Source organism: Malus sylvestris, chromosome 12 (assembly GCF_916048215.2).
Source record: "Malus sylvestris chromosome 12, drMalSylv7.2, whole genome shotgun sequence".
Classification (NCBI taxonomy): domain Eukaryota; kingdom Viridiplantae; phylum Streptophyta; class Magnoliopsida; order Rosales; family Rosaceae; genus Malus; species Malus sylvestris.
In genome coordinates this window covers 19,180,310-19,205,395 of record NC_062271.1, presented here as the reverse complement: position 1 = coordinate 19,205,395, position 25,086 = coordinate 19,180,310, and the positions used below count along the sequence as shown (strand labels likewise).

Below are 25,086 nucleotides of genomic sequence, written 5' to 3'. Positions count from 1 at the left end.
ACAGACAAACACTGCTCCTGAGCAATGTGACATGAAAGCAATGACAAATATTGCCAGATAAATCTATCTGCAATTATTCGAAAGTTTCAAACTTAGACTAGTTCTCTATGCATGTTTGTAATTTACTAACCCGGCAGCCTGTCTGCGATTCACCATATAAGTTTTGATTCAATAGTCTTCGGTCACTCAATTTAAGTCGTTGGATCATCTAACAATCAAATATGTGTCGACATTAAATGTTACTTACTAATGAAAAATCTATGCAAGAGACATCTATCAAATTACAAGAAAATTGAGGTTCTATCATAAGATAAATTAGTTATATATGAGTTAAGCACTTTTCTATGATGTGGGCATACTCTCAACATGTTCCCTCACGTGTGGCAAAATTTTAAACTTAGCATGTGGACAACACAAATTAGGTTACACGAAGCACGTGTGCCCATTGTGCTTTACACGTGGGACAACCTGTTATATTACCATAAAAAAAGTTGGGTTTCATCATAAAATAAATTGGTAATATGAGAAGTGGTCCAATCAATTAGAAGCATATGCAATGTCCTTATTTTTTTTCTTTTTTCTTTTTTTCCGATGTGGGATTCTTTCTAAACATGCTCCCTCACATGTGACACAATTTTAAGTCTAGCACCTAAATAATACAAATCGCGTGATGTGGGGCAAGTGTGGTTATTGTGCTTCACACGTAAAACAACATGTTATAATACCATAAAAAAAGTTGGATTCCATCATTAAATTAATTAATTATATGAAAAATAATCAAATTACTTATAAATGTAAACAAATTTTTATTCCTCCAATGAATGATTCACTCTCAACAATAATTCACGGACCACTTTTCCAAAAGAAAAAAGAAAATGGCATTGACCACATAGTCCAACTCCAACCTACATAAAAATATCAAAATAATGTATAAAAATCACTCACCACACATGGTCTAACGAGCCTTCAATCTGCTTCTGGGTTTCTCTTTTGTTGGTCAACTTCTTACTGGTTTCTCCACTAGTTACTCATTGTCTTCTTGTATCAGTAAACAAGAAGGAAGGATGGCAGAATTCCTTACTTTTGCTGCTGAGGGGATACTGAAGAGAGTCGCTTTACTTGCCGAACAAGAATTCAGTCTTCTCTGGGGTTTCAAAAAAGAACTCACAAGGCTTCGTGACTCACTATCCAAGATCCAAGCTATGCTACGGGATGCACAACAATCGCACGTTCGGGGCGAGACTGTGGAAATATGGGCGAAGGATCTTGAGGACATAGCTCTTGATGCTGACAATGTCTTAGATGAATACGAATATGAAGTTCTCCGGCACAAGGTAGAACTGCAAAACCATATGAAGAAAAAGGTGCTCAACTTCTTTTCACACAACAATCCTGTTGCATTTCGGCTCAAAATGGCACATAAAATTAAGAACATTATTGCATCGTTGGCAAATCTGAAGAACGAAGCAGCTAGTATTGGACTAGTTGCTAGGTCAACATTCGTTGATGCAACCTCTGATGATATGGGAGTGCTTGACAGGGAAACAGTCTCCGGCTTTGATCGAGATGAAAAGTACATTGTTGGAAGGGAGGAGGTTGTGTCTGAGATAGTTACAACCTTGATCAACTCAAGCAAAAATAAAGAGAATTATCTTTCGGTTATGGCCATCGTGGGGTTGGGGGGCTTGGGAAAGACAACCTTAGCTAAATCGATATATCATGAATATGAGATAGATAGACACTTAGATAAAAGAATATGGATATGTGTGTCCACCCCTTTCAAAGTCAAGTCGATTTTAAAAGGGATCTTGGAATATCTTAAACCAGAAAAGGCTGCAATACAGCATAAGGCAGCAATTTGTGAAAACCTCCAAGAAGATTTGAGAGGGAAGCGATATCTTCTGATTCTCGATGATGTTTGGAACGAGGATCCTCAGCAATGGGATAATTTGATGAGTTGTTTGTTAAACGTTAGAGATACTCAAGGAAGCATCATTGTTGTCACTACTCGCAGTGTCAATGTTGTTGAATTATAAGTCTCTAGCTGATTAGAAATAAGTTGTGATGTTAATATGTGTATGCACTTATGTTAAAATACTAAGTGAGAAGATATATAGATGTAAAGGCCATGAGTGCCATGTGTGATGATCTTATAGATTAGCTAAATGTGTGGCTGAGATCTGTTATTTTGAATGTCCTTGATCCAGCACAGGTTTTTTGTAAAGCTATATATCCTTTCTTGCACGTTGTGTGCAAGTAAGAGAGACATTTAATGAAAACATTATTCTGCTGAGTTATAGCAGAGAAAAGAACCTCCACCTTCTCTCTCTGTTTTTCTTCTTCTCTTTCGAATTTGCTCTCTCTAAAACACTAACATGGTATCAGAGCCAGGTTCGATCATTTGAGATCTGGGAGTAAACTATGAAGCAATTGAGCTACACTCGAGCTCGTTCCGGTTTAGGCGAAGTCGCCGAAATTCCATAGAATCCGATTTCGATTTGTGTTCGTTTCGTCTAAGCTAAGAGATGGCTGGATTTGGAAGTTCTGAGGTGAGAACTCCAATCTTCTCCGGTGAGAACTACGAGTTCTGGAGAATCAAGATGGTGACGATCTTCAAATCTCATGGGTTATGGAGATTAGTTGAAAAAGGGGTTACGATCTCAGAATCAAAGAAGAAGAAAGTTGAAGGAAGCTCAGAGGAAGAAGAAGACGATGAGAAAATGATCGCAGCATATATGCAAGATCGCAGCATATATGCAAGATGCAAATGCCAACTGGAGATCTTGTGAATGTAGCTGGAATGAGATCACTGGTGATAGACACAAATAAGGGCAGAAAATATGTGAGAGAGGTAATGTATTTGCCTGGTTTAAAAGAGAATCTGCTAAGTGTAGGTCAAATGGATGAGCACGGATATTTTCTTGTGTTTGGTGGTGGAGTGTGCAGTGTGTATGATGGTCCATCACTGGAATGTTTAATCATGAAAGTGAAGAAGAAAGTGAACAGGTGTTATCCACTGGTTTTATTATCTGAGAATCAAGTAGTCTTAAAGGCTAGTGTCACTCACTCCACTGAGATTTGGCATAAGAGATTTGGACATCTGCATCTTGATGGTCTCAAACAGTTGAGAGACAAGGATATGGTACACGGCTTACCTCAGCTTGAAGACTACAATGGAGTCTGTGCAGGTTGTCAATTTGGAAAACAACACAGAGAAGAGTTTCCAAGAAGTCAAGTACAGAGAGCAACTTCTCCACTTGAACTTATACATGTTGATCTGTGTGGACCCATGAAAAATGAGTCAATTGCAGGAAATAAATATTTCATGCTCTTGGTAGATGATATGACCAGGATGATATGGGTCTATTTTCTGCGATACAAATCTGATGCATTCAACTGTTTTAAAAAATTCAAAGCCATGGTAGAAGTACAAAGTGGTTTCAAGATCAAGTATCTGAGAAGTGATAGAGGATGGGAGTTCAAATCATTCGAATTTGACTCATTCTGTGAAAAAGCTGGAATTCAAAGGCAGTTTACCCTTGCATATACTCCACAGCAAAATGGAGTAGTAGAAAGGAAAAACAGGACTGTGGTTGAGATGGCTAAATCTATGTTGCATGAGAAGAGTTTACCATATTTTCTCTGGGCAGAGGCAGTTCACACATCTGTGTATGTTTTAAACAAATGTCCCACAAGGGTTTTGAAAAACATCACACCTTTTGAAGCCTACTCGGGAAGGAAACCAGGAATAGCTCATCTGAGAGTATTTGGTTCATCATGTTATGTTCATGTTCCAAGTGAGCACAGACATAAACTTGAGCCTAAAAGTTTCAAAGGGGTGTTTGTGGGATATGCAACTTGTGAAAAGGGATATAGGGTGTTTGATCCCATATCAAAGAAGTTGATATTATCAAGGGATATTGTTTTTGATGAAGAAGCTGTATGGAATTGGGAAGTGAACTCTGAGCAGCCTATCTCTACTACTGAAAACCTTGTTTATGATGAATTAAGAACAGGAAGAAATGAAGGAATGATGCAGACTCCTATCTCATCAACAGCATGCTCACCTAGGAATGTTCTTAGTATTGGAGATTCTGTCCAATCTAAGGGACTTACATCAGGTGAATCTGTAAACAACTCAAACTTGAGTGAAAAGGATACTCAAGCATTTGATCATACACCATTGAAGTGGAGAAAACTGGATGACGTCTTAGCACAATGTAATCTCTGTATTATGGATCCAGAGAAATATGAAGATGCCAAACAAGATGTGTCTTGGTTAAAAGCCATGGATGATGAGATGTTCATGATTGAAAAGAATGGCACCTGGATGCTTGTTGATAGACCAACGGAGAAACCTGTCATTGGGGTTAAATGGGTGTACAAAACCAAATTAAACCTTGATGGTTCAGTGTTGAAGAATAAAGCAAGGTTAGTTGCAAAGGGCTATGCTTAAAAGCCTGGTTTGGACTACAATGAGACCTATGCACCAGTTGCTAGGTTAGATACTATTAGAACTTTGATTGCCTTAGCTGCACACAAGAGTTGGAAGTTGTATCAGTTAGATGTGAAATCGGCTTTTTTGAATGGAGTTTTACAAGAAGAGGTCTATGTTGAACAGCCCGAAGGTTTTGTTGTTAAAGGCAAGGAAGAAAAAGTGTACAAACTTCATAAGGCTCTCTATGGTCTAAAACAAGCTCCACGAGCTTGGTATGGTGAAATTGATAACTATTTCACACAGTGTGATTTTGAGAAGAGCCTAAGTGAACCAACTCTATACATAAAGGCAAGGGGAGAAGATGTCTTGATTGTTTCCATCTATGTAGATGACATAGTCTACACTGGAAACTGTAAAACAATGCTAGAAGAATTCAAGGAAGATATGAAGATGAAATATGAGATGACAGATTTGGGATTGTTACATCACTTTCTTGGAATGGGGGTGATCCAAACCGACTCTAGCATCTTCATTCATCAGAAGAAGTATGCAAGTTCTTTACTAAGCAAGTTCGGTCTGAATGAGTGCAAATCTGTGATCACACCACTTGTGGCAACTGAGAAATTAACTAAAGATGATGGAAGTGAAGCAGTAAGTGAAGAGTTATACAGAAGCATTGTGGGAAGTCTTCTATATCTCACTGCTACTAGGCCATACATCATGTATGCATCTAGTTTACTTGCTAGATTTATGCACTGCCCTACTAGCAAGCATTTTGGAACTGCCAAACGTGTACTCAGGTACATCAAAGGGACTCTAGACTATGGTTTGGAGTATACAAAGGGCAAGAAAGCAATGTTGATTGGCTATTGCGACAGTGACTAGGGTGGATCATCAGATGATAGCAAAAGTACATCTGGATATGCATTTTCTTTTGGAAGTGGAGTTTTTTCTTGGGCTTCAGTTAAACAAAGTTGTGTGGCATTATCCACTGCAGAAGCAGAGTACATAAGTGCATCAAAGGCTACTACTCAAGCTATATGGCTGAGATTTGTCTTGGAAGATTTCGGAGAACTACAGACTGAAGCCACTCCTCTTCACTGTGACAACACTTCTGCCATTGCAATCACTAGGAATTCTGTCTTTCATCAAAAGACCAAACACATAGACAGAATGTATCATTTCATTAAAGATGCACTACAAGAAGGAATCATTGATTTGATTTATTGTCCCACTGAAGAGCAGATAGCAGATATTTTCACAAAACCTTTGGCCAAAGATCGGTTCAACTATCTCAGAAATTTGCTTGGAGTAAAATCAGCTTAAGACTTAAAGGGGAGTGTTGAATTATAAGTCTCTAGCTGATTAGAAATAAGTTGTGATGTTAATATGTGTATGCACTTATGTTAAAATACTAAGTGAGAAGATATATAGATGTAAAGGTCATGAGTGCCATGTGTGATGATCTTATAGATTAGCTAAATGTGTGGCTGAGATCTGTTATTTTGAATGTCCTTGATCCAGCACAGGTTTTTTGTAAAGCTATATATCCTTTCTTGCACGTTGTGTGCAAGTAAGAGAGACATTTAATGAAAACATTATTCTGCTGAGTCATAGCAGAGAAAAGAACCTCCACCTTCTCTCTCTGTTTTTCTTCTTCTCTTTCGAATTTGCTCTCTCTAAAACACTAACAAATGTTGCATCAGTCGTGCAAACACTTCCTAGGCATGATTTGGGAAAACTATCAGACGAAGAATGTTGGCTCGTATTGAAGGATAAAGCATTTGCAGATAGAAGTGCTTCTATTACCGAAGATCAAGAAAGAATTGGAAGGGAAATCGCTAAAAAATGTGCAGGTGTTCCATTAGTGGCAAAGGTATGCTTACTTGAACTTGTTACATGGTTTTTTTTCTTATTCTTATTTGTTGTTCATTAATAAACTCATACCTCATCACTAATTTTTTGAAATTTCCATCTCATTATAACTTTTTAAACATGAAAAGATTGGCATAATGAGTTCTTAGGGCTCCAACATGAATACCATTTTTTTTCTTTTCTCAGAAAAAGAAGAGAGTTTGAACGGAATACCATTTGATTTTCTTTTGTTCTTGGCATAGTCTTCATTTTCCTTGATAGTGGTTGGTTTGATCTTGTTTTGATGAAATTTTTATTTTCTTTTATCGAAAATGTTTATGATTGTTGTACATTGTTATTATTGCTTAGTTTTACCCAATCAATTGTCATTGAGTAAATATTCAACTCATGTACCATTAGGTTCTGGGAAATATGATGCGTTGTAGGAGTGATGGTTGGCAGTCAATTCAAGAAAGTACAACATGGGATATACCAGAAGGGGAAAAAAGAATTTTTTCGGTTTTGAAGTTGAGTTTTGATGAATTGAAATCACCGTTTTTGAAGCAATGTTTTGCATATTGCTCACTGTTCACCAACGATTTTGAAATTGAAAAGGATGAGTTGATCCAACTCTGGATGGCTCAAGGATTGCTTCATCCTTCTAACAAAAATAATCTAGAGATGGAGGATGTGGGAAATGAATATTTTAATATTCTCTTGGAGAACTCCTTCTTTGAAGATGTTACCATGGATAATTATACTACTACCACTATTACCCACTGCAAGATGCATGATCTTGTGCACGATCTTGCCATACTTGTATCAAAACCAAAAAGAGGCGACTGCAATGAAGTTCGACATATGGCGCAGGTTTCTACCTCAGTACTGCAGGGGATTCCAAAAGGAAATGCTCAAAAATTACGCTCAATATTTGTGAATGGTGAAATTCTGGGTAACATCTTATCAAGCTTTAAAGGCTTACGAGTCCTAAATTTATATTGGGCTGATATCAGTGAGTTGCCATATTCAATTGGAAAGTTGAAACACTTGAGGTATCTGGATGTTTCTAGAACAAGGATCAGAAGACTCCCCGAGTCTATTGGAAAGCTTTATCATCTACAAACGTTAAAAATGCGTGATCTCAAGCTTGAAGAGTTTCCAAAAGAACTGAAAATTTTGATCAACTTGAGACATGTTTATTTTGATCATGAGGATAAGATATATCCACTTGGGATTGGGCGTTTGGCTAATCTCTAATCACTATCTGTTTTCATCGGGGGTAAGGAAAAAGGTCGTGGAATAGAGGAGCTGGCTGGCTTAAAGCTACTGAAAGGTGACCTATGCATATATAATCTAGAGAATGTGAGAGATGAAGAAGAAGCGAAGAAAGCAAACTTAGTGGAGAAGAAAAACATCCGAAAACTAGGCTTTGACTGGAAGGCAGACAGGTCAAGAATCAGCGTTAACGATGAGGATGTACTAGAAGGCCTTCGACCACACCCTAAGTTGGAACTTTTAGGAATATACAACTTTATGGGTGATAAGTTTCCATCGTGGGTAACAAGTAGTTCATTTCCTGCATTGAAAGGATTACATATAGATAATGCAAGGAACTTAATTGAATGGATGGAAGCAGCAGAAAACATAGTGGTGTTTCCTTGCCTTGAGGAGCTATTTCTGAGGAATTGTGATCAGTTGAGAAGCGCCCCCAGTCATTTTCCATCTCTTAAAAGGTTAGAGATAGATTCCACGGTTAGTGGCATGCCAATAGCAAATATAAGCACCAACCTCAGCACTCTCACTTGTCTCACATTAAAGAAAATAAGGGGACTCGATTCTCTGCTAGAAGGGTTGTTGAAAAATAACAAGAATCTTGCATGTTTGGAGATAGAGGATTGTCCGGAGTTAACTTGTATTGCTACGGATGTATTTGGGTGTTGCACCTCTCTTGATTCATTGCGTATTTCTACATGTGATAATCTTAGATGTTTGCCTGATGGTCTTCACACTCTTCTATCTCTTACGAAGATAGCTATAGAGCGTTGCGATAGTCTAGAGTTCATTCCAGTTATACACGGTCTCACTTCTCTCTGCGAATTGTCTATTGTTGACTGTCCTCAGTTATCCAGTCTACCTGATGGGCTAGATTACTGCACCTCTCTTCAAACATTGGAAATACAAAACTGCTCCAAAATAACGACAATTCCAATCACACAAGGCCTCCCATCTCTCTGTGCATTGCATATTAGATATTGTCCTGAATTATCAAGCCTACCGAGTGGGTTGGAATATTGTACCTCTCTTCAAAAGCTGACAATATCGTCTTGCTATAAACTCACCTTGATTCAAATTCATAGCCTCCCATCTCTCCGGAAGTTGTCGATAAAGTATTGCAGGAGTCTAGAGTCGATTCCAAGTTCTTTACAAGGCTGCACATCCCTCCGTGAACTGCATATCAGTTGTTGTAACAGTTTGAAGCATTTTCCAGATGGGCTACAACCGTTTGCCTCTCTTGAGAATCTCACAATACGCAGTTGCTCAAATCTAGAAACTACTCCAAGTTTAGAAAGCCTCACGCACCTCCGTGAGTTGGTTATATATGATTGTGAAGGACTAAAAAGTTTACCTGGTGGGTTAGCAGCATCTTCGCAATGCAGCCTCGCCCACTTGAATGTATTGAAAATTGGTGGGTTCGGGAAGGAGCTCGATTCATTCCCTCCTTTTCAGGTTATGTCACAACTTGAAAGATTAAGCTTGTGGGGTTGGCCTAAGCTCAAGTCTCTACCAGAACAAGTTCAGCACTTCACTTCTTTAACACATTTGGTTATATATTCCTTTGACGGCTTGGAGGCTCTTCCTGAGTGGTTGGGTAACCTTGCATCTCTAAAGTTCCTGAGTACAGAGAGTTGCAAGAATCTGATGTATCTACCTGTCGCTGAAGCTATGCAACGTCTCACCAAATTAAATGAGATACACATTTTTGGTTGTCCCCTTCTAAAAGAGAGATGCAACAAGGAGAGCGGCCCAGAATGGCCCAAGATTTCACATATCGCAAAGATCACTGGTAGTTTTTTCTTTCCTCTTGCATTCTACTTTTTTTCTCTCGCATTTCAGTTTAGTTTACTACTTATTATCCGATATCGTGTCTCGTTTACTCAATTCCATTATACCTGATGTGCTCAACTCTGTTTTTCGTAGAATTTCCTTCCCCTCTACGATTTACTGCCTTGTCATATTTTTAAATCATATGATAACCTGATAATTAAGATATGCTCTCTTTGCTCATTTTAGTTGACTATCAACCACACTAGCCAGACACAAGACTTTGTCCCCAAATACTTCAAATTCGTGTGCATGGTTGATGTAAATCTTATTCAAGTCAGCCACTCTTTGAAAGGTACGACTTCTATTTTAAACTTTCAAGCATCTCCAAAATGAACAAAACATGATCATTTTCCCCCTCCGATATTGATCAAAGTTGTTTGTTGTTTCCCGAGACAGGTGCTGTTGGAGTTGAAGTTCTGTTTATGGAAAATTATGTTCATTTTAATTATAAGCGTACGAGCACTTCCCAATTACTTGAAGTTGCATGGCATCAGGGTAATCTTTTCACCTCCTGTACCTCTCCTCTAACTTCTCCCTGTTTAGGGGTTTCATAGTTTATAGCTTCAAGGGGCATCTTTTATTCTTTTAGCATAATTCGGAGGTGACTTTCTACGATGGATTTCATTCAACTAGAGGAACTGTTGTGCAATCGGTCCAAACAAGCTCAGATTTCAGGGGATCAGAATGTAATCTTAATTGTTGAATTTATAAGGTGGGTGATGATGCCGTGTCCTCAGATTTTTTATTAGCCTATGCATTCAATCTGCCATCTATGGACTAGCAGGGTAACTGTAAAAATTTGTTTGCCTTCTGCGAGATGTAATAATTAAGTTCTGCCTAAGGAAAAGTACTGAAGAACATTTCTTATCATTTTGATTTATGTAGCTTGTACCAGATTGTGAAGTAAGCTGGTTGGTTAAGGCTCAGTAGCAAATCCGAGGCAGTCACCGTATGAGGCATTAAGATTTGTTTCTCTGGGTCTCAACCACATTTACTCCAAAAGTATGTAAGAAACATTGTATGTTCTTTTTATTAATGTGACAATGCATAGAGAAAGTAGGACTTCTCATATAAGTTGCTTCCACCACATCCAAGGCAGGTCTACAGATAATGCAATTGTACATGGAGGGTTATCGACAAGACTGGAAGCTTTCTTTCGAACAGGACACTATGGCCAGAGGCGGCTGGTATATATATTCGTTTAGGGGTGTGTTATGCACACATCTCAAATTACTTTTCACATCCCTTGTTAATTTTTGTCCATTGATCTTTTTCAATTCATCCAATCTGACGGCCGAAAATTAGAAAGGTGTGTGAGAAGTAAAATGAGGTGTGTGGATATCACACCCCATTCGTTTAACCATCTTATTACTATGAGTATCATGTATGTATAATATTGAGATGTCCACAATTGTGACATTGTTTCTTTGGCAGGCAGCAAGGTGAAATTATAGGGACGCTGCTTCGCTGCTGAACATTTCAGCAGGAGCTGCTGAGCAGCCAAGTCTTTAGCAGCCAAGTCTTTTTCAAATTATAGTTGCGGGATGGGGGGGGGGAAAGTAATATCTTGTAGATTCAAAAGGTTAGTCTCCTGGGCATCTGTCTGAATGGGAATTAATAACCTTGTTCCGATTGATCATCATCTAGGAGTAACTAGTTCCAATTGAAGAGAATCCATTTTGATTAGGAAAACAGAATAGAGGGAAGTACATAGAGTTTTCCAAATCACAAATGACTTGATATGTCGTAGAGAATGAAAGATTTCTTCTTTCGCAATAGAAGTCAGGAACTTACTCGTGACTATTGCTAACTTGTAACATGGTGTTTTGTTTATCATTTGAAATGGACAAAGAAGCCGGAGATGATCCAGATATCAATGGCATCCTAAAAGCAGCATGGATTTTGAATTCTGTTTAGTCTTCGTTTATCTAGCTAAATGTGGATTCATACGAACACCCTTGTGCTTGTTTGAAGAGATATCCTTTTTGAAGATGTAAAAAAGGAGGGCTTGAGAACCTAGGATAATGTATACGAACGTGTAACTTTTTACCAAAAACTATAAAATAAAAGCATAATAAGAAGCTCTTGGAGTTGAAGACATTTTTTTTAGGGCATAGGTTTTTAATGTTTTCTTTTAACTTATTAAAAAAACCAAATCTGTTATTTTAAGAACCGAATTTGCTCAAGCAACTGATAGCATAGCATTATTATCTATTCTAAAAGGCTTTTTATATTAGCACCCCATAAAATGTTGAATGCACCCGACATTAAAATTTAATATTAAATAATTTATTTACCCCATGGTACAATGACAATTTTGACTTTATTAAGTTTTATATAAAAAAAAAATTCTAAATACACCCCAAATCACTTTTAACGTGGTGAATGCCGAGCTCTTCGAGAGCTAGCCAACTTAGTACAGTTCATACTTTGATCTCCGATAACTGGATCATCTATTCTTATACCGGACACTAATACTGGGTTACACCTGATGCTTATGCAGATGCTAATACTTGGCAACAGAGATGACATCGAAGAAATGTCAAATAGTAGCTCGGTTGTTCTTACAAACGTGCTCAAGCTCCTTGACAAGTATGATCTGTATGGGCAAGTGGCCTATCCTAAGCATCACAAGCAATTAGATGTACCTGGCATATATCTTCTAGCTGCAAAAACAAAGGTACATATATACTGTATGATACAGGCTTCAATTATGTCTTTAAAAATGAGCCCTGGTTGGCTTCACAAGGTCATTTTCAACACTTAAATTTCTAAGAGTAATAATTTACTGGGATTTCTATTGAAGGAGTTTTCATCAACCCAGCTCTCATGGAACCTTCACAATGAAGCCATTGCTGATGATTTGAAATCTTACGGCAAACTAAATGTTCAAATTGTTAGATTCAGTCTCTGAAAATTAAAAATGAGTGTTATAAGATTTGAGAAATGTGGGATGTATAGAAAATGTACAAAATATAAGGTGTATATTGAGAATGTGGGGTGTGGGGGTATTATGGAAAAATATGTGGGGTGTATTAAGATAATTTTTAAGTGAAAAAGTAAATGTAGGGTGTATTAAGTATGTGAGGTTTATTCAACAATTTGTATGATGTTAATATAATAAGCCTTCTAAAATTGAGGAATGAATTGGTTGTAGCTTAGCTACAGTCAATTGGTTGCCGCTCGATTTCACGCTATTTACAACAATACCAACCAAATGGCACTGGTTGGGAGGGAAATTATCAAAAGCTAGGAGGGTAATTTTGACGCTGAACAGATTTTGATATATTTACGATTTTGCCAATCTATTCTAAAATGGGCTCTGGATTTTGCATTATTTACATTTCTACCATTGTGTGTGGCTGTGCTTCAGACATAACTCACGGATTTGTGGAGGGATTTCAAGGAGAGAGGCGTGGGATGGCAGCCAGAACCCCAAAATTGAGCCCACTTCTACAATAGCATCGGCTCTTGCTTCCCAAAACCACACAAACCTTCCCTTCATTTCTGTAACAGGTCGCTGAAAGATATTCTTGGGGACGGAGAAGACGATGGTGGCACAACGGTTGGGTCATTTGTGCAGGTCACTGTTTTGGAGATTTACCATGAGGAGATTTATGATTTGTTGTCGAGCAATGGCGGCGGAGGATTTGGGTTTGGATGGCCAAAGAGCAATGGCTCCAATTCTAAGGTGATAATATTAACTGGGTCTCTCTTTTCTTTGTTGAATTCCTGCCGATTTATGGTTTTTCTGTAAAAAAAATTGTGTGTTTAGAACTGTAAATTTGGATTTGGAAAATGGGGTTTCTGTGCAAATTTCGATATTTGGATTTGGTTGGTTGTTGATTAAACTTCGGGGGAATACCTTCAATTCTAAGGTGATTAGACTAACTGGGTCTCTCTTTTCTTATTGAGTTCTTGATGATTTATGAGTTTTATGTCAAATTTAATTTTTGTTTAGAACTGTAAGTTTGGATTTGGAAATGGGTTTTATGCAAGTTTGAATTTTTAGATTTGGTTGTGTTTGCTCACTGTAAATTTGATTAAGTTGGTTGTGTTCCCTTAAATTCAAGAAAACTAATTATAACGTACTCTGAAGACTGTATATTTATAAGGATAAATTATTGTGGGCTCAATGTAGATTTGGTTAAGCGGCATGTGTTGGCTAAAATCGGAGGAAAGTTCTAAGGTGATTGTACATTAATGGGTTCTCTCTTTATTAATTCTTGATAATTTATGAGTTTTCTGTCTATTGCAGAGAGAGATGGGGGAGAGCATGGGGTAGGGGAGAGGATTCTCCGGGAGGGAGGTATGGATTTAGGGAGAAAAAGTAAGGGAGGAGTATGGGGGTAGGCTGTGCCATTTGGGGGTAGGTTTAAGGGGAACGCGTTTGCCATTCTTAATCGAGGTCATCAGGACTATATACCAACTGTGTTTGATATATTCAGTGCAAATGTTGTGGTTGAAGGCACCACTATGAACTTAGGCCTATGTGACAATGCTGGTAACTCTCTCCAACCCAAATTCTAATTTCATGTTATATAAATGTGTTCTCCGCCCATTGTTGAGTGATTTGGAGTTAGGGTTGAGTTGGGGTCCGTTTGGTTACCTGAAAAATTTGGGAAGGAAAATGGGGCCATGGGGTTTCTTGATTTGCTGTTGGATTTATGGGAATTGCAATTTCTGGTGGAATTTTTGTGTGTATTTTCTTAAGGGAAAAAAGTTCAATACTTTTTTTGGTTTCTTAGCCACCAAATTGGAAATATTTCATTTTCTTTTTATTTGTGTTTGTAGTGATGTAATGCAGGTACACCCATATCTATATCCCAATCGACTGTTTATATGTATCTATTGTTAGAGAAGGCTTCTGCCTTTTGGGTTCAATTTTATCTGCTCTCTGCATTGGATTTGATGTCTTCTCAGTCTGAATTTTTTTATTTAGCAATGGAGGTTGTATTATCGCTTGAGAAATTGGCAAATGAAAGCTGCTCCACTTGCACAGTCTTAAGACATTCTCAGTGGGTCTCTATTCTTCCAGGTACACCCGTATCTATATCCCAAGCGACTGTTTATATGTATCTATTGTCAGAGAAGGCTTCTGCCTTTTGGGTTCAATTTTATCTGCTCTCTGCATTGGATTTGATTTCTTCTCAGTCTGAATTTTTTTATTCAGCAATGGAGGTTGCATTATCGCTTGAGAAATTGGCAAATGAAAGTTGCTCCACTTGCATAGTGTAAGACATTCATTGTTATTGTATGATGTCTTCTTAACATAAGATGATTAGGTTTAGTAGATTATATTTTGTAACAGTAACATCAATTGGTTCGTGTTATGAATTAACAATCTTACTATACTATGTTCATCCTCGAATTTACGACTAATAGGTTGCTGAGAAGAACAAAGATGTGCAGTTAACAGATTTGTTGAAACTGAGTTTTTGGCTGAGCAGGTCAGCCTTGATATTTTCCTTTATTTTTCCTCAGTTGGAAAGGTTCTACAGGGACACTTGTGGTATGATTTTTGATGTTCTGCTTTTACCTTTGTAAGTGGAAGCCATCAAGAAAATATCTGAATATGTTGCTTAACTAAGGACAGCTCGCAAAGGCATGGTAGAAACCCATAATCCAAGTTCGTTGTCATTACTTTATCCGATTCCGTTTTCCATTTCTTAAAACCCAGGCGCTGCTCAATAGAATGTTGTTGCTACGTGATGATGTTTAAGCACCTTTTAAGTTATATTATGTTTTCTATTTAAAAAAAAATGTTATCTTCTGTCTTTTAGTATCAAAACCATCTATCTGTACATAATCGTTTCTTCATTGCTTCATTGTAGGTAAGAATATTATGCGAGAAAGCAAAGGAAATTCTAATGGGAGAAAGCAATGTTCAGGTGGAAATTTTGGTTTCTTTAGTCTCTTATTATATTTGTATTACATTACATATTTCACTGTTATTGTATTTTGTATGGGAAAAAAACATTATTATTGTCCTTCATTTTGAACTGGTAACACTAGTGTAGATCTTTCAAATTATATGGGTAGACACTTATTATTATTTATTTGCATGCCTGTAAAAAGGTCAGTGACAATTTGTGGCGATATTCATGGGCAATTTCATGACCTTGCAGAGCTTTTTTGAATTGGAGTGTTTTCTTGCTTGCAATTTTGAATTATTTCAAATTGAATGACTAAATTTTTTATTTACATCATTGTTGAGAATGAGTTTTGCTTAAGCTTTCGAGTTCTTAGTTTATATCAAGACGTTTGATATGGTTTCATTTATTTTGTGAAATTAGATACTTTTATATTTAGATTTCCCTTTGGAGTTCAATAAATTGATTGCTCCTTTGGCTGTAAATTTGACATTAGTAAATTCTGGACTTTAATTTCAATGATTACCCCGTATTAATTGGCTATTGATTAGCATTTGTTTTCTAGAATTTGGACTCTGAACAATTGAAAGGTTTTGGGAAAGAAGCGTTTTTTAATTAGGCCAATTGGGTCCTCCTGGCAATACAATGTCAAAAATTTTACGTACGAGTCCGATAGTTTTGGCAAGATGCAAATGGGTTGTGATTGGGAAGGTAACATCATCCTAATATATTTTTCGAAGCAATTTACGTATTTGCACTTTTCAGTTTTATGTGTCAAAGAGTTTTCAAGTGTTAATAAGGACCATGAAAAGGTTAATTAGTAGTGCTTTAGTGGTACAAAATGTAAACATCACTTTGAGTGATTAATATAAACTTTGTACGTTTTCGTTTTGAATGTTGAAGTTGAAAATTGCCTTGGTTAGGATACTAAATTACGAATGATCAGAAAATAACTTTGACTAAAATTATTTTTTGTTGTTTTCATATGCTGCTTTTGTGGTGGGTTTTGAAATTTCAATTGTGGATGTGAAATTCACTTCCCAAGATAGTTGCGATAATGCCTATTTTTCTCTCAAAGCTCTTTTAGCCGAGTTGCCAGAATCAGGGATTGAAGCTCTCCATGACGAGTCAGACATCGGCCTGGTACACAACTCTCACTCTTTCCTGCTTTTAATTTTGATTGTTTATGAACTGTGCTTTTTATTTGCAATTTGTTGCTGAATTTTATTTTGATAATTTGTGAATTTTGTTTTATTTTTTGTTCGACATCTTTTAGGGTTATTGCCCATAAATTCTCTTTAAGGCCAAACAATAAAGTTAGAAGAGCTACGGATTTCCTTTCGACTGGTTCCCCTCTGTTGAGTGCAAACGTATTCCTAATATACTTGAATTGATTCTATGTTAGTTTCTTTTCTGGGATTGTTTGTGCTCACATTTAAGAATGCGATTGTATTGCTACATCAATTTCAATTAATTTTTTCTGTGGATATTATTCATATAGGTTGTCGATTATGGTTTGAAAACTAGCAGCAAAGCGCAGGCATTCCTGCTAGTCTATTCTAAAGTTGGTGGGCAATTGGCCTGTTCATGGCTACAGTCAATTGTTTGCCCTCGATTTCACGTTATTTACAACAAAACCATCAGATATGGGCTGGGTTGGGAAGGTAATTCTTAAAAGTTAGGGGGTAATTGTGTCCGTAGGTTTGAGCCGAATTTCACTTTATTTACAAAATTGCCACCGCCTTTTCTTTCTCTCTTTCTGTCTTCCCGACTCTCTCTCGATAACCATCCATCAAATCCCCAATCCTTCCCTTTTCTCACTCTGTAAGCTCATTTCCTACAACCCTAGCACCGTTTCTCTCTCATTTCTCTCAACCTAGCCCCAGCGCTGCTCACCCCATTCCTCTTCATCATCCTAGTTAAATCCGTCAAACAATCACCCATGCACCTCCACACGAACCCATATTGAATTTTCCTCCTGCCCACGAACCAACCTCCATTTCGTGGATCCACCATCCTTGCAAGTCGCCGACACCCACAAATGAACTCAGATACTACGATCAAAAGTATGGCGGAGCTCTCGAAGATGTCAGATTTGAGAAGGGAAAAGGTAAAGTTTCGTACTTTAGTGTTTGATCCTGAAGTAGATTGAATTTTCACTCTCTCCGATCAAATTCTTCTCCTTCCCAAATTTTCTGCTCAAATCTCAAAAATTCCAGGAGCGGAGCAGAATTTAAAATGCGCGAGCTCTGCTTCCAGGCCTCCCCGAAACGCTTGCAGGTCAGTCGTCCGAACCGATTTCGTGCCCAGAAAACTCAGTGCTAAACATCCTTTTTTTTTGTAATTGATTAGAATTTGATAACATGGAATAAAGTTATTCTTATGATGGTTAATTTGGTTTTGTTTTCGATTTCAGGAGATCGGGTTTTTCGAGTTTGTGACTTTTCTTTGAAGTCTGCGAAGACCTCTGTGTTTAAGGTGAGTGGTTTTGACTTTTGAAATTACATATTTTTTTATTCTACTTGCAGCCTGAGGTGTGATTTTAGATCTGAAATTTCCAAGCTTTTTTATTAATCTTAACCCATATTAGTTAACTATAATTAAATTAATTTTTTTTCCGGTTATGTAGCTAAAGTAGCTAAAAAGTTAAGAAAGAACAATTGTGGGTTAAAGTCTTCATATTTGAAAGTTGAATCTCAGTTCGATTCTACCAACCACCGCAACCGTTCAGACTTTCCCAAAGGTAAATTCTTTTCTCTTCCTTACAAAATTTGATATTGATTTTGAAAATAGTGAAAACCCCCATAAAACAAACTTTCTCAACCGAAGATTATATATATGTTTCTAAGCGGTTTGCCTTTGGAAAGTAAAAAACAAACTGAGCAATTATAAGATTTGACCAAGTAAATGGTTTCGCATTTGATTATTTACGATAATTACATGCGTGAGGATTATTAAATGATATGTTTGATAAATACGTCTAATTTTAAAGTAGGAGCCTTTAGATTAGAACTCACTTGATGATTTTGCATTAGAAAACAATCTGTACTCAACTTCTTAAGCAAATCTGGAGGAAATCTGCTCTTAGTTGATGCTCTGTCTGTCTTTTTTGACTAATATTTCAATTAGTTGAATATATTTTTTAACTAATTTTAGTATCAGATTGTTTTGGGTATCTGAGTAAGATTGTGAAAGAAAAGGAGATTGTGGAACTTTCATGATTGAGGTTTGTGATTCTATGTATTAGTTAAATTCTAAATTTTTAATTAAGTTCACTCAATATATTCACATTCCTTTGTGCTTTTGTTTTCCCCAATTTTCTCCCATGTAGCCTTTACTCATGCTGTTCCAACTTTTCTACAAGCTCGATACTTTGAAATGAACCTTTCTGGTCAATAAAAAGGTATAATTTTTTCCCACTTTTGTGTATATTAGTGCTTTTTGTTATGATTTAATGAGTTTGTGCTTTTTGTTGCTTAAGTAACATGATAATATGTTTCTATTACCAACTATGGATTACAATCGACTATCATTTTTACATGTCTGTGCCTGTCCATGTGACTTTTTCAGTTGATTCAGCATGTTGTTATATATTATCTTCTTTCTTAGGTTCTTCAAGCATTTAGCTTCTTAAGGTCGTACTCAGTGCACAAGGCTCCCGCTTTACGCAGGGTCTGGGAGAGGTGAATGTCAGCTAGCCTTACCCCCATTTATGGAGAGGCTGCTCCCAAGTCTCGAACCCGAGACCTACCGCTCATGGGCGAAGGCATTTAGCTTCTTAGAATATTATTTTTCAGATGGTTCCCTTAACATGCTCTGCCTCAATTTTACAGAGCTCTTACATTAGTTTTTTCTTGCTCCTTTTTAACTCTTGACATGATTTCATCATGTTGGAAGAGCCCTTTTCGGAACAGATGTCGAGGGTCAACTAAAACTTAACAGATTTATATATTTATTATTAGCTAACTCTTAATTATGATGCCGTTGAAAAAAAATCAAGGATAAGTTGAAGGGTTTGAAAGAAACTAAAGTCGAATTAATTCGAACCAAACCATTCACTACAAAATGATATATTTTTAGGTGTATTCACAATAAAAATTACTATAATGACTGGTATATGTGGTTTATATTTGTTTACTTTTTCTTATAATCTCTTATGCCTTTATCTAATTACTTTCTTGAATTCGATTTGTTTTTGTAGAAACTTGGTTCTAAGGCAAGTTGGAAATGCACAAAAGTTTGATCGCATTCTATATAATTACCAGAGAAGGTCATCTCCATTTCATGCAAAATCAGATTTCTTTCTACACACAAAAACAGTGGGCACGCATTACCCTTATTTTGTTCATGATATAATTCTACTGTCTATAAATTTATTTCAATTTTTTTTTCCTCGCCAGAGATGCTTCCTTAATGACCAACATAGCAAAGAAATACTTTTAGTATTGCACTAAACAGCATTTCCCGTTAATGTTCTTAGACAGAAAACAATTTGTGTTTTTTCGTATCCAAAGAACTTCATAATATTTTTAATAGACAAAATAGGTTTCTCTTTTGATATTTAAATTTGTTTCATTCATGATGAAATTGTGTATAATTTGCATTCACATTGGTAACTCAGTTTTTCATTCAAACATTATTTATGAAAATTGAAATTGCATAATCTTTCATATAGTTTTCAATCCCGCAACAACTAGCGTGTACAAATTACCTATCCTCCAGCATATGTTTCCATCATGAGATCACCCAAAAAACAAAAACCCACCTTCATTGTCAGTTCATTTCCATACAAGTTATCTTGGATTGTTACAGCATTTAGCCCATGCTTAATATGAAAGACTAGACTACACTTGAAGGATTAAGAAGGGCTATCAATAAGGGGTTGATGTCTAAAGCGTATCGCTAATCTTATCCCCACTAATCCATTTAAAAATTGTTAGTAGACATATTGAAATTTTATGTATATAATTTTTTTTTTAATTTTTATAAGAACAGATGTAATTTAGAATCATACATGTGTCAACACCGTCGTGGTATATTATTGAATGAAACTAAAGATTAATTATGAACTTAGATTATATGCCGGAAAAAAAGTTGCTCATTACTTGCGTATAATATATTTTGTTTGTTCAGGGAAGAGCATGGTGGCATGTGCTTTGGATGGGAGTTTGGACCGTAGGAGAAGCTGTCGTACATTCTTGAAGCAGAACATCATGTGGAGAACATTCAGAGGATTGGTATGTATGTCTTTACCTCTTTTTAGATTAAATAAACCCTCTGTTTACATTAACAATGGCTTTTGGCTTCCTTATATATTCGTGAAACTAATATCTGCAGTTTTTCAATTCATCTAGCGTATTTGTTATTTTGAACGACACTAAAATTATTTATGGGTTATAGGAACCATGGGTTAAGAAAATGGGTCCAAATTCAGAACTGCGTTCTTCTTCCCTCAAAACAAGAAGAAAACACTTCCTCAGCACCATATTTCGGCACCTCAGGTATATTTGTGTTCTAAAACCTTCTACTTCTTTCAGTTTCTTCAGAGCTATTATTTTGCCCATATGTGGTTTGTAAACTGCAAGATTGGATTTCATGTCTTGAGTACTTATGGCTTTGTACAGTGCAAACTTTAGCTTATTGATCCAATTGGCTAGAATAGTATACTCAACCAATTTCATATCCTCTTGGCCAAAGAAGAGTATAATACTTGCCACTGAGAAAAAGACTTCATATAATAGCAATGTGTTGGTGTGTGGCATGCTCTAATTAGGGATATTTTTCTATTATAAGAAAGCCATAGAGAATCACATTTTTGTTTTTTTTTTTGCATTTGGTTAATGTTTCAATCCTAATCGTGATTACGCAATGAAAGCTGAGGACACACAAATAATACATTAAGTTTGGAATTTGTAAGTTATAAGCTCATGGAAAGTAAGCTTTAGTAATTGTCTAATGACATGGTCAAAAAGTTGTCCACCTTATGTTTACAATGGTCGTCAACGAACGCTGTAGTCTCATTCCATGGGAGAAATTTCAAAGTAAGATGTTAAATGTCTGAAATAAGCCTAATGTTGAAATTTATTTCATTGTATTGTTTTTGTATGAAAAAATATTTATTGTTCAAATTTTCTTGGTGCTTTGTTTTATAAAAGATTCAGCATGAGGATTATTTAGCTTTCATTGATTGGCATCGGGTTTTAAGTTTTGTCTATGCTTTTGTTTGTAGGATCAACTTGGGAAAGAACAGAACAAAGCAGAGCACAAGCATTATCAATTTATTTGCTAAAGTATTGTAGGCTTGCTGCTATCTGCACTACTGCAACGAGCCACACCAAGCTTACAACAGGTTTGTACACCTGTAAAGCTCCCTCTCCCTCTTTCCCTCCCTCCATTACAGGTTTGTACACCTGTAAAGCTCCCTCTCCCTCTTTCCCTCCCTCCATTTTTTTTCTTATAAGTTTCGTGCTAACATCAATCAATTTGTACATCGACGAAATAGGAGCAGCTAGATTTTGAACAACTATTTATATATATGTAGAGTTGTCAATAACTATTATATACATTTTATTAATACTTTGTACATATTTTGTGTAAATAGTTTTTACATATTTACACATAATGGTTACAACACATTTAGTTCCTCATTGTAACACATACGCGTATCATCAAGTTGACATTCCTGCGGCATCGCGCGGGCTAAATTTCTAGTGTTTACTAGGGGAAATGGCGTCTTCCGGCTCCCAAAATACAAAAAAAGGGAATTCGCTCAAGCAACTTATAGCATAGCATGTTTACTAAAGGGGAAATGACGTCTTCTGGCTCCCAAAATACAAAAAAGAAAAGAAAAAAAAAGAGGTCTCGGTTTGAGGCTCCAAGCTAGTGAGTTTGCTTGATTGTGGCCAGGGAGAGGTTGAAATGCCTCTGAGTCTTCCGGATCCCGGAATGAGTGGATAACCGTGGCTTGCCATTAGTTGTCCTCTTTTTTAAAAAATAAAAAAAGGAAAATGGCGTCAAATGACATGTTTAACTGCTATTAATCATTGAGTTACAGAATCACCTAACGTTTTTTTTTTTAATAAGTGATATTATCTACACTAAGAAGGTGGGGGAGTGCAGGATTTACTAGAATTTTTGCTTTGTTTCTAAAAATATTTTGACGTTCAGTTGTTTTAAAAGTATATCTAAATGAATTCATAGTAAATTTAGAATATATAATTAGATTTTTGAAGTACAATAACAATTTTTATAAAGTAAATGAATCGTTATATCTAGGGAGTTGCTTAGTCCTAATTAAATCACCTAGCCAAAAAAATGGGCCAAAGGATTGATTGTTTGAGTGTGCCGCTACTAGTTAAAGCTATAAAACAAGATGAATGCATCATCACGCCTTAAAAGGTATTGACTTTTAATCGAGCGGTTGTGCATTGAGTAGGAAAATAGCTCGATTTGGTTTTTTTTATGCCTTTAGTGATGTCAGAACTTAAGCAATTTTCTTACTCCAAGCAATTAAACCTTGATAAACAAGAACAACGGATTTTCCTTGTAAAAGAATATTTTGAGGAGGAAAAATCACAGAGCATCTTTTAATTAAAAATTACAGAGGGAAATGCTTTTTCTTTAACTTTTAACTTTATCTTGATTTATTAACTTTGTCTTTAACTTTAGCTTTAACTTTATTTATTTCCTTTTCAAACGCTATCTCTTAACTAAAGCAAAAGGGATGCTTTTCCTTTAGCTTTAACTTTAGTTTTAGCTTTTTATTTTTCTTTTGAAGATTATGACCATCTTTCAATAATAAGAAAAATGAAATGATTGAGTCATCTTTAGCTTTATTTTTTTCTGTATAGTTGATGAGCTGATAATTATATGATTCAAAATTTTGTGTCTGTGCTTTGAAAAAGAATATTCTACAAACCAAAAATCATTGCTGAAGGCTAAGACTCACCACAACCAAAAATTTATCATGAGAAGGAAGGAAATTTTATTTCGCATGTATCATTGTTGGGAGATTACAAAAAATTTCGTGAAGTGGCCGAACAAGGATAGTTTCCATCCTCTCCATTTCAAGCACGTCCATATAACGTCGGGGATGATGACGAATCAAGGACCGTTTCGATGATGAAACCATTATAATTACGTTTTTATGAAGAAAAAAATTTGGTGTCAAAATTTAAATTTTTTTTTTTTTGTCGAAATGTTTTACGTTATGATAAAAGTGTCCAAGGGTCTAAACATATCGTCTTTTTGCCAGAAACCTTCTTGTAGGACTTTCTCACACCGAAGATAAAATCACAGCCCAACGCCTCTGAACAGCGCCTCAGCTCTCTCAGCTCGGCGCCTCTGAGCCGGGCCCTGTACCACACCGTCCTGACGTCAGCCCAGCTGACAGCCCCCTACCTCCTGTGCTGACAACCCACGTGCTGGGGCCAACCCACAATTATTCAATGCAATAATTCCATGTTGTAATAATTCAGTGGACCAAGTACTCTAGCCTGTGGGGGGCCTGATGAAGCATGTGAGTCCACATAGTTGGTCAAGACTCGCTCGCAACAAAAAGCAGAGGCTACTGAAATTTTAAACAACCTTCAAGACTAAGGAACGTTTGGTTTTATTTGAAACGCAGTCTTTGGTTCTGGGCAGGAGGCGAACAAAGAAAGGTCTCAGATTTTCATCGGGAAGGTTACATCCTCTTGCGGCAGTTTAAAGAAGGAGTTTTAACGAAAAACATGTGGTACTGTTTATTTTAACAAAAAATTACATTTTTACACTAAAAAATTAAACCAGATACTATTCATTTTACCTTTTATTTTATCCTTATCTTTAAAACTTAAAGTTTTCAAATTAGTTTTCATTTTAAAGAAATACAATGGACTCAAACCAACTCTTCCTTATTCCTTTGCAGTAAGATTATGGGACAGAAGTTTTCGTAACATGTAGATTGCTTTTAAAACTGATTTTATAAAAAGTAGAGTTTAGTCTTTAATGAATATTTTCAATTCATGTAATACTCTCATGAGTTTTTTAAATTTTTAAATGACATTACTTATCATTCTACACATATTTTATCTCTTGGGAGAATAAAGTATTGTCACTACCTATCACTATATACATTAACCTTACACCATCACTGCCACCATCATTGTTGCCACCACCACTGTGAGAACAAATTTCACAGCTAATTGAATTGGAAAACAAAAAACTACACTAAAAAAAAAAAGACAAACAGAGTTAGACCAACACTAATATGGTGTTAGCCAAAGGGCCTCGACTCTGACGCCTAAAAGTCAGAAAGTAAGTATGATGTAATAAGAGTGTCCGGAGAGTATTGAGTACTAAAATAAGAGTGTTGGAATAGTTATTGATTACAAAGCAAATTTTAGCCATCAAAAGTAAGTTATCAGATAGCAACAGTCTGTAATATCTATAGGACGATATGAGGTCATCTCTAACCAAAAGATTCAGAGGGTCAGAGGGCCGAAAATAGCCCGAAAAATATCTCCAACCGAGGGCTAGGCCATAGGGCTTGTGGCCCCCATGGAATCTGAAAGGGCCAAAGGGCTATCCCAATCCAGTCAGCTAACCAGCCCGGGGCTGGCCAGAAATTCAAAAAATCCTGTCGGATATAACCGACAGGAATACTTAAACAAAAATTTGAATCCAACGGCTAGCTAACTAGCCGTTGTATTCAAAAAAAAATTTAATGAATTTAAACCTATTTTTTTCTTGTAAATACCTAAATCATTCATATACCATTTCTCACATAAGTTTCACCATTCCATACTATCTTACTTTATTCTATTTTTTTCCTATAAC

The 25,086-nt window shown here is 36.4% G+C and overlaps 2 protein-coding genes and 2 long non-coding RNA genes across 9 annotated transcripts; all 4 read left to right on the top strand.

The window, feature by feature from the left end:
- The first annotated feature begins 839 nt into the window (after positions 1-839).
- On the top strand, positions 840-7,550 carry LOC126592013 (putative disease resistance protein RGA3). The gene is made up of 3 exons (XM_050257763.1): positions 840-2,025; positions 6,139-6,314; positions 6,713-7,550. The coding sequence occupies exons 1-3, from the start codon at positions 1,065-1,067 to the stop codon at positions 7,547-7,549; spliced, it is 1,974 nt and encodes a 657-aa protein (XP_050113720.1). The 5' UTR covers positions 840-1,064; the 3' UTR covers position 7,550.
- A 275-nt stretch (positions 7,551-7,825) lies between these two features.
- On the top strand, positions 7,826-11,441 carry LOC126592014 (putative disease resistance protein RGA4). 3 transcript variants are annotated; one of them, XM_050257765.1, is made up of 7 exons: positions 7,826-9,356; positions 9,584-9,689; positions 9,794-9,892; positions 9,966-10,109; positions 10,283-10,399; positions 10,493-10,584; positions 10,832-11,440. In XM_050257765.1, exons 1-2 carry the CDS (start codon positions 7,826-7,828, stop codon positions 9,601-9,603), a joined length of 1,551 nt encoding a protein of 516 aa, XP_050113722.1. In that variant the 3' UTR covers positions 9,604-9,689; positions 9,794-9,892; positions 9,966-10,109; positions 10,283-10,399; positions 10,493-10,584; positions 10,832-11,440. The 3 variants fall into 3 exon arrangements, with proteins under 3 accessions (XP_050113722.1, XP_050113721.1, XP_050113724.1); XM_050257764.1 differs by having other exon boundaries at positions 9,987-10,109; positions 10,283-10,584; positions 10,832-11,441; XM_050257767.1 differs by lacking the exon at positions 9,966-10,109 and having other exon boundaries at positions 10,283-10,584.
- A 3,422-nt stretch (positions 11,442-14,863) lies between these two features.
- On the top strand, positions 14,864-15,384 carry LOC126592016 (uncharacterized). The gene is made up of 2 exons (XR_007612572.1): positions 14,864-15,026; positions 15,232-15,384. It is a non-coding gene; the product is annotated as an uncharacterized LOC126592016 (long non-coding RNA).
- A 2,013-nt stretch (positions 15,385-17,397) lies between these two features.
- On the top strand, positions 17,398-21,632 carry LOC126592015 (uncharacterized). Of its 4 annotated transcripts, XR_007612570.1 has the most exons (10): positions 17,398-17,550; positions 17,687-17,748; positions 17,900-18,013; positions 18,433-18,496; positions 18,602-18,673; positions 19,472-19,540; positions 19,946-20,205; positions 20,404-20,507; positions 20,671-20,771; positions 21,500-21,632. It is a non-coding gene; the product is annotated as an uncharacterized LOC126592015 (long non-coding RNA). The 4 variants fall into 4 exon arrangements; XR_007612569.1 differs by lacking the exon at positions 19,946-20,205; XR_007612568.1 differs by lacking the exon at positions 19,946-20,205 and having other exon boundaries at positions 19,472-19,589.
- Positions 21,633-25,086: the final 3,454 nt, after the last annotated feature.